At 46.8% G+C, this 12,836-nt stretch overlaps 1 protein-coding gene across 1 annotated transcript; it reads right to left on the bottom strand.

The window, feature by feature from the left end:
• Positions 1-11,784: 11,784 nt before the first annotated feature.
• LOC122788055 (octapeptide-repeat protein T2-like) lies at positions 11,785-12,354 on the bottom strand. The gene has a single exon (XM_044054977.1). The coding sequence runs from the start codon at positions 12,352-12,354 to the stop codon at positions 11,785-11,787; it is 570 nt and encodes a 189-aa protein (XP_043910912.1).
• Positions 12,355-12,836: the final 482 nt, after the last annotated feature.

The following is a 12,836-nucleotide window of genomic DNA, read 5'->3' on the forward strand; positions in this document are numbered from 1 at the left end:
ACCTCCAGGAAAACATCTAGAAAGCCAAGCAACTGAAGAAATTGCTCACCTGTGTAGATCAGCACAGATGTCCCCACCATATCTCAGTGTTTGTGTTCAAACATCTGCCATGAAGAAGGTGGGCAGAACCATTACAGCACTAGGAAATACCTTTCAGTACATAATGGACTTCCAGCAGTATGGGGATCAGGGGGTGGGAGGATACAATAGACCACCAGTGAATACATTTAAGTGCCACAATGGTATGGATAGCACAGCAGGGACTGGGGGTGGGGGGATGCACTAGGCCACCAGATAACATTCTTAAGTAATGTAATGGCATGGACATCACAATGGGGATTGAGAGGTGGGAGAACCACTTGACATCAGGGATTACTGTGATCAAAAGTGCCATAACATTACCACCAGTAGTACAGGGATCTGGGGGGTACACTAGCATCCATGACATAATAGATAAGTGCCATAATGGCACCTGAAATATACAGAGTGGGGGGGTCACGAGGGCAAACAAGTCAGGGGCATGTGTTTGTGTGTGTGTGTGTGTGTGTGTGTGTGTGTGTGTGTGTGTGTGTGTGTGTGTGTGTGTGTGTGTGTGTGTGTGTGTCTGTGTGTGTTTGTGTTGTGTGTACTTGTATGTGTGAGAGAATGTAAGGGGGGATGCCACTGTCTAAACGAGCAGCTGTTTACTACAACAATGTTCACATCAGCAATGATCTGTATGTCTTTGTAGTAAATGAGATTCAGAGACATGCAAATTAGCCAATAATGAGGTCTTATTTCATTGCTGCTAACATGTTGCAGCGTGCTGTGTGAGAAGGTCTTTTTAGCACAAGCCATCATGCAAGGCACTTTAATGAATTCCTGGGAGAATTTATACTAATTTAGAAAAAAAATTCAGTCATGACAATAGAGCAGAAAGTTAAAGAAAAGAAAATCATATGGAAAATGATCATCAGTTATTAAACAAAGACATAACTGAGAGCTTTAAAAGGGGGATCATCTGAGTATGGCATGGATAGATTACAAGAAAAGCATTCAACAGCTTCCCAAATTCAATGATAGCAGATTATTTAAAGTTGTATAAAATAAATTCTACACTTATAAGTCAGACAGCAGTTACTGTGAGTGATAAACCACTTTACAACTGACTAATCATAAAAGACAAATTACAAGCACAGTGATAAAATCCCAAGAGGGATATGTCAGGACAATTCTTTGTCATCACTGCCTTTTTGTCTTGTCTTTAACCCATTAAGTTGTTTACTTAACAGTCTAGGTTATGGTGACAGCTTGACCTAGAAAACAACCTTGTTCAAAGTCACATTATCTACTTTTTGTGGATGGTCTAAAACTGTATAACTTATCAGATGAGCAACTGAAAATAAAACTGCTATGATTAAAACATTTTTAGATGATATAAGAATGACACCTGGTCTTGATAAATTTCGAAAATCAACGTTTAAAGCCAGAAAACTGAAACATCAAGTAAATATCAACCTGCAAAAGGAATGTGATGTAAAAGAACTTGAACAAAAGGGTATATATAAATATCTGGGAATACATGAAGTGGCAGTTATACAGCATGAGGGAATGAAGACTAAAGATAATACTGTACATTTCCTTGACATTTGAATCTGAGTGATGCCTGCAGGTGCATTTGTATTTTACTCCTACTAATGCCTCTAGCTGTCAGATATTGCTTGTTCATATTTCCATCAATAATTCCAAAATATTGCTATGTACAAGGTTTTAAAATATTTCATCTTAAAGCTTACACAATGGCAAACTCAACTGCATTAATATTTGACCTCTGTTTAGTGCAGGTAAGGAGATATTAACTGTTGTTTTATGATATTAATTCATGTTGATATAATGTTCACACTTTTCTAAATATCTCAACAATCAAGTAACAACAGAATTCCTTAGCCTCATACGAAAGCACTCAACTAGATGAATAAAATGCCGCTGAAAGTATGTGTGTAACTTAAGTGGTTGCTGAGATATTGTAAGTTGTTTACAAAAATATTATAAATGCAATTGTTACTATGTTTTCTGTGACTTATAAAATTATATTTACAACCTAGAAACTAAAGAATACTACCACTATAAAAACAGTTTGTGCTAAAGTGTTTGCCATTTATACTTCTTTCATAACCCCTATGGTTCCAGTGATATGAACATTTGATTGAAATGTGAGGACATAATTTGATTCTGACAAAAGGCTTAGGATCTGCCTATTGCAAGTTACAATGCAAACCTCCAGATATCCAATGGAGTGAATGAGTTAATCAGCTTGATCTTCTGATTCTTACAACTTTGATATCTTGGGACTGAATTATTGCCCCCAACAAAATGTGTTGGTTTAGTAGAACAGGAAAACAAGAAAGTGCAAGGCATGATTTTCAATATGTACATCCATCCCATGGTTTAAAGCAGATATGTATTTCCTTGAAATTGGCTATACGTATAGGTCTGCATCAATAGGACTGCATACATACTTAGTTGAAAGGTCTAAATTGTGAAGAAGGAAAGTCTAAGATGGCATTTTTGTTCAAGTTAGAAAAAGCTTTTCAGAATTGAGCGGGTTTGGAAATCAAACCAGAAATTGACAAAAAACAGGAGACAGCGGAAGTGCCAAAAACAAGTGTGAATGTAAAGAATATGACCAGAAGAAAAGAAAACTGAAAAGCTCACAATTATAGTGGCAAGTAAAGAGACGTTCTGTGACAACCACACATTGATCAAGATTAAATACATGGATGGCTAAGGAGACATGAATTTAAGCCAAACGATGAAAGTCTAACAATGGCAGCTCAAGATAGTCAGATATTCATGTTGGTTTAAAAGTCTGTAGACAAAGTAGAAGATACAGACAAATTTAAGTTCTATAGCACAGGAGTAGAAATAGATGCATATCACGATATACTCGTGGCTGAAGATCTACAGTGAAATGAACAGCAATGTGGCAAGACTGTTAACACTGGCAGTTGTGCAAATACTACAGCTTATTGTTAACTGTGAAGCCCTGGAAACATGAAGCACAAAGAAAGGATCACACAAGATCATCCAACAAAAAAAAAACAGGAGCAAGAAAAGCAGATACTGTAGTCAAAGAAGAAAAAGATAAAAGTATCTTGTGCCACACTGCTTCTCCTTCTCCTTGTGCCACACTACTTTTCTCTCTCTCTCTCTCCTTGTGCCATACTGCTTCATCCCTCTCCTTGTGCCACACTGCTTCTGTCTCTTTCTCTCTCCTTGTGCCACACTGCTTCTCCCTCTGCTTGTACCACACTGCTTCTCCCTCTCATTGTGCCATGGTACTTCTCCTCCTCCTCCTTGTGTGACACTGCTTCTCCCTCTCATGGTGCCATGGTGCTCTCTCTCCTTGTGCCACACTGCTTCTCTCTCTCATTGTGCCACACTGCTTCTCCCTCTGTCTATCCCCATTGCTTCTCCATCTCCTTGAGCCACACCATTTCCCTCTCCCTTTCCTTGTGCCACACTGCTTCTCCCTCTCCCTCTCCTTGTACCCCACTGCTTCCCCCTCTCATTGTGACACAATGCTTCTCCCTCCCCTTGTGCCACACCGGTTCTCCCTCTGTTTGTGCCCCATTGCTTCTCCCTCTCCTTGTGCCACACTACTTCTCCCTCTGTTTGTGCCCCATTTCTTCTCCCTCTCCTTGTGCCACACCACTTCTCTCTCCCTTTCCTTGTGCCTCACTGCTTTTCCAACTTCTTGTGCCACACTATATCTCCCTCTGCTTATGCCACATTGTTTCTCCCTCTCCTTGTACCACACTGCTTCTATCTCTCATTGTGCTACACTCTTTCTCCCTCTCCTTGTGCAACATTGCTTCTCTCTCTCTCTCTCTCTCTCTCTTACTTCTTGTTCCACACTGCTTCTCCCTCTCCTTGTGCCACACTGCTTCTCGCTATCTTTGTACCACACTGTTTCTCCCTATCCTTGTACAGCATTGTTTCTCCCTTTCCTTCTATCACACTGCTTCTCCCTCTCCTTCTGCCACATTGCATCTTCCTCTCCTTGTGCCACAATGCTTCTCCCTTCCCTTGTCCCACATTGCTTCACCCTCTCCTTATGCAATACTGCTTCTCCTTCTCCTTGTGCCACACTGCTTCTCTCTCTTCCTGTGCCACACTGCTTCTCTCTCTCCTTGTACCACACTGCTTCTCCCTCTCCTTGTGCCACACTACTTTTATCTCTCCATGTGCTACACTGTTTCTCCATCTCCTTGTGTAACACTGCTTCTCTCTCTGTCTTTGACCACACTGCTTGTCTCTATCATTGTGCCACATTGTTTCTCTCTCTCTTTCCTAGTCCCATACTGCTTTTCCTTCTCCTTATGCCACATTGCTTATCCCTCTCCTTGTGACACACTGCTTCTTTCTCTCTTTCTTGTTGTGCCATGCTGCTTATCCTTATCCTTATGCCACACTGCCTCTCTCTCTCTTTGTGCCACATTGCTTCTCCCTCTGCTAGTGCCACGTTGCTTCTCCCTCTTGTTGTGCTACAATGCTTCTCTCTCCCTTTATTTGTTCCACTGTGCTTCTCTCTCTCCTTGTGCCACACTGCTTCTATCACTTCTTGAGCTACACTGTGTCACCCTATGCTTGTGCCACACTGCATTTGCCATTCCTTGTGCCACACTGATTCTCCCTCTCTAATTGTGCCACACTGATTGTCTCTTTCCTTGGGCCACACTGCTTCTCTCTCTGCTTATACCACACTGCGTCTCCCTTTCTCTGTGCCACACTGCATATCCATCTCCTTGTACCACAGAGCATCTCACTTTCCTTGTGCCACAATGCTTCTCCCTCTCCTTGTGCCACATGGCTTCTCCCTCTCCTTGTGCCATACTGAGTCTCCTTCTCTTTGCGCCACAATGCTTCTCTTTCTCCCTGTGCCACACTGCTTCTCCATCTCCTAGTGCCACACTACTTTTCTCTCTCTCTCCTTGTGCCACACTGCTTCATCCCTCTCCTTGTGCCACACTGCTTCTGTCTCTTTCTCTCTCTTTGTGCCACACTACTTCTCCCTCTGTTTGTACCACACTGCTTCTCCCTCTCATTGTGCCTTGGTGCTTCTCCTTCTCTTTCTCCCACACTCCCTCTCCTTGTGCCACATTTCTTCTCCCTCTCATTGTGCCTCACTGTGTTTCTCCCTCTCCTTGTGCTACACTGTTTTTCCCTCTGCTTGTGCCACTGCTTCTCCATCTCCTTGTGCCACACTGTTTCTATCTATCATTGTGCTACACTATTCTCCTTCGCCTTGCACCACACTGCTTCTCCCTCTCCTTGTGCCACAGTGCTTCTTCCTCTGCTTGTGCCACACTGCTTCTCCTTCTCTTTGTACTACACAACTTCTTCCTCTCTCCTTGTGCCATACTGCTCCTCTCTCTCTCTCTCTCTCTCTCCTTCTGCTACACTGCTTCTCCCTCTGCTTGTATCACTGCTTCTCCCTCTCTTTGTGCCACCCTGTTTTGCCCTCTCTTTTTGCAACAATGTTTCTCTCTCTGATTGTGCCACAGTGCTTCTCCCTCTCCTTGTGCCATACTGCTTCTATCTCTCCTTGTGCCACAGTGCTTCTCCCTCTCCTTGTGCCACACTGCTTCCCTGTCTCCTTGTGTCATGCTGCTTCTCTCTGTCTTTCTCCTTGTGCCACACTGCTTCTCCCTTTCCTTGTGCCACAGTGCTTTTCCCTCTGCTTGTGTCAAACTGCTTCTCCTTCTCTTTGTACTACATCACTTCTCTCTCTCTCCTTGTGTCACACTGCTTCTCTCTCCCTTTCCTTGTGTCACACAGCTTCTCCCTCTCCTTGTGCCACACTGCTTCTATCACTCCCTGTGCTACACTCTATCTCCCTATGCTTATGCCACACTGCTTCTCCCTCTCCTTGTGCCCCACAGCTTCTATCTCTCATTGTGCTACAATGTTTCTCCCTCTCCTTGTACCACACTGCTTCTCCCTCTCCTTGTGCCACAGTGCTTTTCCCTCTGCTTGTGTCACACTGCTTCTCCTTCTCTTTGTACTAAACCACTTCTCTCTCTCTCTCTCTCTCTCTCTCCTTGTGCCACACTGCTTCTCTCTCTCCCATTCCTTGAGACACACTGCTTCTCCCTCTTCTTGTGCCACACTGTTTCTATCACTCATTGTGCTACACTCTATCTCCCCCTGCTTATGCCACACTGCTTCTCCCTCTCATTGTGCCACACAGCTTCTATCTCTCATTGTGCTACACTGTTTCTCCCTCTCCTTGTACCACACTGCTTCTCCCTCTCCTTGTGCCACACTGATTCTCCCTCTCTCCTTGTGTCACACTGCTTGTCTCTTTCCTTGGGCCATGCTGCTTCTCCCTTGCTTATACCATACTGCTTCTCCCTCTCCCTGTGCCACACTGCATCTCCATCTCCTTGCACCACAGAGCATCTCCCTTTCCTTGTGCCACAATGGTTCTCCCTCTCCTTGTGCCACACAGCTTCTCCCTCTCCTTATGCCATGCTGCTTCTCCTCCTCTTTGCACCACACTGCTTCTCTTTCTCCCTGTGCCACACTGCTTCGCCATCTCCTATTGCCACACTACTTTTCTCTCCCTCTCTCCTTGTGCCACACTGCTTCTGTCTTTTTCTCTCTCCTTGTGCCACACTGCTTCTCCCTCTGTTTGTACCACACTGCTTCTCCCTCTCATTGTGACATGGTGCTTCTCCTTCTCTTTCTGCCACACTCCCTCTATCTCCTTGTGCCACTGCTTCTCCCTCTCATTGTGCTGCACTGCTTCTCTCTCTCTCTCTCTCTCTATCTATCTCCTTGTGCTACACTGCTTCTCCCTCTGCTTGTGCTGCTGCTTCTCCATCTCCATGTGTCACACTGTTTCTAACTCTCATTGTGCTACACTAATTCTCCTTCTCCTTGCATCACACTGCTTCAACCTCTCTTTGTGTCACAGTGCTTCTCCCTCTACTTGTGCCACACTGCTTCTCCTTCTCTTTGTACATCACAACTTATTCCTCTCTCCTTGTGTCACATTGCTTCTCCCTCCCCTTGTGCCACACTGATTCTCTCTCTCTCCTTGTGCTACACTGCTTCTCCCTCTGCTTGTGCCACTGCTTCTCCCTCTCCTTGTGCCACACTGCTTCTCCCTCTCTTTGTGCCACACTGCTTCTATCTCTTCTTGTGCTACACTGTTTTGCCCTCTCTTTTTGCAACAATGTTTATCTCTCTCTGATTGTGCCACAGTGCTTCTCCCTCTCCTTGTGCCATACTGCTTCTATCTCTCCTTGTGCCACAGTGCGTCTCCCTCTCCTTGTGCCACACTGCTTCTCCGTCTCCTTGTGTCATGCTGCTTCTCTCTGTCTTTCTCCTTGTGCCACAGTACTCCTCCCTTTCCTTGTGCCACAGTGCTTCTCCCTCTGCTTGTGTCACACTGCTTCTCCTTCTCTTTGTACTACACCACTTCTCTCTCTCTCCTTGTGCCACGCTGTTTCTCTCTAACTTTCCTTGCATCACACTGCTTCTCCCTCTCCTTGTGCCACACTGCTTCTATCACTCCTTGTGCCACACTCTATCTCCCTCTGCTTATGCCACACTGCTTCTCCCTTTCCTTGTGCCACACTGCTTCTATCTATCATTGTTCTACACTGTTTCTCCCTCTCCTTGTACCACACTGCTTCTCCCTCTTCTTCTGCCACAGTGCTTCTCCCTCTGCTTGTGCCACACTGCTTCTCCTTCTCTTTGCACTACACAACTTCTCTCTCTCTCCTTGTGCCACACTGCTTCTCCCTCTGTTTGTGCCACGTTGTTCACCCTCTCCTTGTGCCACATCACTTCTCTTTAAATTTCCTTGCACCATACTGCCTCTCCCTCTCCATGTGCCACACTGCTTCTATCACTACTTGTGCTACACTGTGTCACCCTCTGAATATGCCACACTGCTTCTCCCTCTCCTTGTACCACACTGTTTCTCCCTCTCCTTGTGCCACATTGCTTCTCCCTCTCCTTGTACCACATTGCTTCTAGCTCTCCTTCTGCCACATTGCATCTCCCACTCCTTGTGCCACAATTCTTCTCCCTCTCCTTGTACCACACTGCTTCTCCCTCCCCTTTTGCCATACTGCTTCTTGCTTTCCTTATCCCACACTGCTATTCTCTTTCCCTGTGCCACACTGCTTCTCTCTATCTCTTTGTACCACACTGCTTCTCTCTCTCCTTGTGCCACATTGCCTCCCCCTCATTCTGCCACATTGCATCTTCCTCTCCTTGTGCCACAATGCTTCTCCCTCTCCTTGTACTACACTGTTTCACCATCTCCTTCTGCAACACTGCTTCTCCTTCTCCTTGACCATACTGCTTTTCTCTCTTCCTGTGCCACACTGCTTCTCTTTCTCTCCTTGCACCACATTGATTCTCCCTCTGCTTGTGCCACACTGCTTCTCCCTCTCCTTGTGCCACACTACTTTTATCTCTCCATGTGTTACACTGTGTCTCCATCTCCTTGTGTAACAATGCTTCTCTCTCTCTTTCCATGACCACACTGATTGTCTCTCTCCTTGTGCCATGCTGTTTCTCTCCTTGCCCCACACTGCTTCTCCTTCTCCTTGTGCCACACTGCTTCTCCCTCTCCTTGTGACACACTGCTTCTCTCTCTCTTTCTCATTGTGCCACACCGCTTCTCCTTTTCCTTGTGCCACACTGCTTCTCTCTCTTTCTCTCTCTCTCCTTATACCACACTGCTTCTCTCTCTCTCATTGTGCCACACTGCTTCTCTCTCTGCTTGTGCCACATTGATTCTCCCTCTCTTTGTGCCACAACACTTCTCTCTCCCTTTCATTGTGCCACATTGCTTCTCCCTCTCCTTGTGCCACACTGCTTCTATCACTTCTTGTGCTACACTGTATCTCCCTCTGCTTATGCCACAATGCTTCTCCCTCTCCTTGTGCCACACTGCTTGTCTCTCTCCTTGTGCCATACTGCATCTCCCACTCCTTGTGCCACACTGACTTTCTCTCTCTCGTTGTGCCACACTGCTTGTCTCTGTCCTTGGACCACACTGTTTCTCCCTCTGCTTATACCACACTACTTCTCCCTCTCCCTGTGCCACACTGCATCTCCATTTCCTTGTACCACAGAGCATCTCCCTTTCCTTGTGCCACAATGCTTCTCCCTCTCCTTGTGCCACACAATTTCTTCCTCTCCTTATGCCATGCTGCTTCTCCTCCTTTGTGCACCACACTGCTTCTCTTTCTCCCTGTGCCACACTGCTTCTCCATCTCCTATTGCCACACTACTTTTCTCTCCCTCTCTCCTTGTCCCACACTGATTCATCCCTCTACTTGTGCCACACTGCTTCTGTCTTTTTCTCTCTCCTTGTGCCACACTGCTTCTCCCTCTGTTTGTACCACACTGCTTCTCCCTCTCATTGTGACATGGTGCTTCTCCTTCTCTTTCTGCCACACTCCCTCTATCTCCTTATGCCACGCTGCTTCTCCCTCTCATTGTGCTGCACTGCTTCTCTCTCTCTCTATCTCCTTGTGCTACACTGCTTCTCCCTCTGCTTGTGCCACTGCTTCTCCATCTCCATGTGTCACACTGTTTCTAACTCTCATTGTGCTACACTATTTCTCCTTCTCCTTGCACCATGCTGCTTTTCCCTCTCTTTGTGCCGCAGTGCTTCTCCCTCTACTTGTGCCACACTGCTTCTCCTTCTCTTTGTACATCACAACTTTTTCCTCTCTCCTTGTGCCACACTAATTCTCTCTCTCTCTCCTTGTGCTACACTGCTTCTCCCTCTGCTTGTGCCACTGCTTCTCCCTCTCCTTGTGCCACAATGCTTCTGCCTCTCTTTGTGCCACACTGCTTCTATCTCTCCTTGTGCTACACTGTTTTGCCTTCTATTTTGGCAACAATGTTTCTCTCTCTGATTGTGCCACAGTGTTTCTCCCTCTCCTTGTGCCATACTGCTTCTATCTCTTCTTGTGCAACACTGCATCTCCCTCTCCTTGTGTCATGCTGCTTCTCTCTGTCATTCTCCTTGTGCCACAGTGCTTCTCCCTTTCCTTGTGCCACAGTGCTTCTCCCTCTGCTTGTGTCACACTGCTTCTCCTTCTCTTTGTACTACACCACTTCTCTCTCTCTCTCTCCTTGTGCCACGCTGCTTCTCTCTCTCTTTCCTTACGTCACACTGCTTCTCCCTCTCCTTGTGCCACACTGCTTCTATCACTGCTTGTGCCACACTCTATCTCCCTCTGCTTATGCCACACTGCTTCTCCCTTTCCTTGTGCCACACAGCTTCTATCTCTCATTGTGCCACACTGTTTCTCCCTCTCCTTGCACCACACTGCTTCTCCCTCCCCTTCTGCCACAGTGCTTTTCCCTCTGCTTGTGCCACACTGCTTCTCCTTCTCTTTGTACTACACAACTTCTCTCTCTCTCATTGTGCCACACTGCTTCTCCCTCTGCTTGTGCCATGTTGCTTCACCCTCTCCTTGTGTCACATCGCTTCTCTCTAACTTTACTTGCACCATACTGCTTCTCCCTCTCCATGTGCCACACTGCTTCTATCACTCCTTGTACTACACTCTATTACCCTCTGAATATGCCACACTGCTTCTCCCTCTCCTTGTACCAGACTGCTTCTCCCTCACTTTGTACCACACTGTTTCTCTCTCTCCTTGGGCCACATTGCTTCTCCCTCTCATTGTACCACATTGCTTCTACCTCTCCTTCTGCCACATTGCATCTCCCACTCATTGTGCCACAATGCTTCTCCCTCTCCTTGTACCACACTGCTTCTCCCTCCCCTTCTGCCACACTACTTCTCCCTCTCCTTATCCCACACTGCCATTCTCTTTTCCTGTGCCACACTGCTTCTCTCTATCTCTTTGTACGAAACTGCTTCTCTCTCTCCTTGTGCCACATTGCTTCCCCCTCTCCTTCTACCACAATGCATCTTCCTCTCCTTGTGCCACAATGCTTCTCCCTCTCCTTATACTACACTGTTTCAACATCTCTGTCTACAGCACTGCTTTTCCTTCTCCTTGGCCACACTGCTTCTCTCTCTTCCTGTGCCACACTGCTTCTCTCACTCTCCTTGTGCCACACTGATTCTACCTCTGCTTGTGCCACACTGCTTCTCCCTCTCCTTGTGCCACACTACTTTTATCTCTCCATGTGCTACAGTGTGTCTCCATCTCCTTGTGTAACAATGCTTCTCTCTCTCTTTCCATGACCACACTGATTGTTTCTCTCCTTGTGCCACGCTGTTTCTCTCCTTGCCCCACACTGCTTCTCCTTCTCCTTTTACCACACTGATTCTCCCTCTCCTTGTGACACACTGCTTCTCTCTCTCTTTCTCATTGTGCCACACCACTTCTCCTTTTCCTTGTGCCACACTGCTTCTCTCTCTTTCTCTTTCTCTCCTTATACCACACTGCTTCTCTCTCTCTCCTTGTGCCACACTGTTTCTCTCTCTGATTGTGCCACATTGCTTCTCCCTCTCTTTGTGCCACAACACTTTTCTCTCCCTTTCATTGTGCCACATTGCTTCTCCCTCTCCTTGTGCCACACTGCTTCTATCCCTTCTTGTGCTACACTATATCTCCATCTGCTTATGCCACAATGCTTCTCCCTCTTCTTGTGCCACACTGCTTGTCTCTCTCCTTGTGCCATACTGCATCTCCCACTCCTTGTGCCCCACTGACATTCTCTCTCTTTGTGCCACACTGCTTGTCTCTGTGCTTGGACCACACTGCTTCTTCCTCTGCTTATACCACACTACTTCTCCCTCTCCCTGTGCCACACTGCATCTCCATCTCCTTGTCCCACACTGCATTTCCCTCTCCTTGTGCCACACTGCTTCTCTCTCTCCCTGTGCCACACTGCTTCTCCCTCTCCTTGTGACCCACTGTTTTTTACTCTCTCTCTCTCCTTGTGCCACACTGCTTCATCCCTCTCCTTGTGCCACACTGCTTCTGTCTCTTTCTCTCTCCTTGCACCACACTGTTTCTCCCTCTGTTTTTTACCACACTGCTTCTTCCTCTCATTGTGCCATGGTGCTTCGCCTTCTCTTTGCGCCTCACTGCCTCTCTTTCCCTGTGCCACATTGCTGCTCCCTTTCATTGTGCCACACTGCTTCTCCCTCCCTTTGTGCCACACTGTTTCCCCCTCTCTGTCTCTCTCTCTCTCCTTGTGCCACACTGCTTCTCCCTCTCCTTGTGCCACAATGCTTCTCCCTCTGTTTGTGCCATACTGCTTCTCCCTCTCATTGTGCCACACTGCTTCTCCCTCCCCTTGTGCCACACTGCTTCTCCCTCTGTTTGTGCCCCATTGCTTCTCCCTCTCCATGTGCCACACCGATTCTCTCTCCTTTACTTGTCCCTCACTGCTTCTCCCTCTCCTTGTGCCACACTGCTTCTCCCTCTCCTTGTACCCCACTGTTCTCCATCTCCTTGTAATGCACTGCTTTTCCCTCTCCTTGTGCCACACTACTTCTTCCTCTGCTTGTGCCCCATTGCTTCTCCCCTCCTTGTGCTACACTGGTTCTCTCTCCCTTCCTTGTCCCTCACTGCTTCTCTCTCTCCTTGTGCCACACTGCTTCTATCACTCATTGTGCTACACTGTATCTCCCTCCGCTTATGCCACATTGTTTCTCCCTCTCCTTGTGCTACACTGCTTCTATTTCTCATTCTGCTACACTCTTTCTCCTTCTTCTTGTGCAACATTGCTTCTCTAACCCTCTCTTTTTCCTTGTGCCACACTGCTTCTCCCTCTCCTTGTACCACACTGCTTCTCCCTCTCTTTGTACCACACGATTTCTACTTCTCCTT

The sequence above is a fragment of the Protopterus annectens genome, chromosome 13.part0 (assembly GCF_019279795.1).
Source record: "Protopterus annectens isolate FY-2018-M chromosome 13.part0, PAN1.0, whole genome shotgun sequence".
Taxonomy (NCBI): Eukaryota; Metazoa; Chordata; order Ceratodontiformes; family Protopteridae; genus Protopterus; species Protopterus annectens.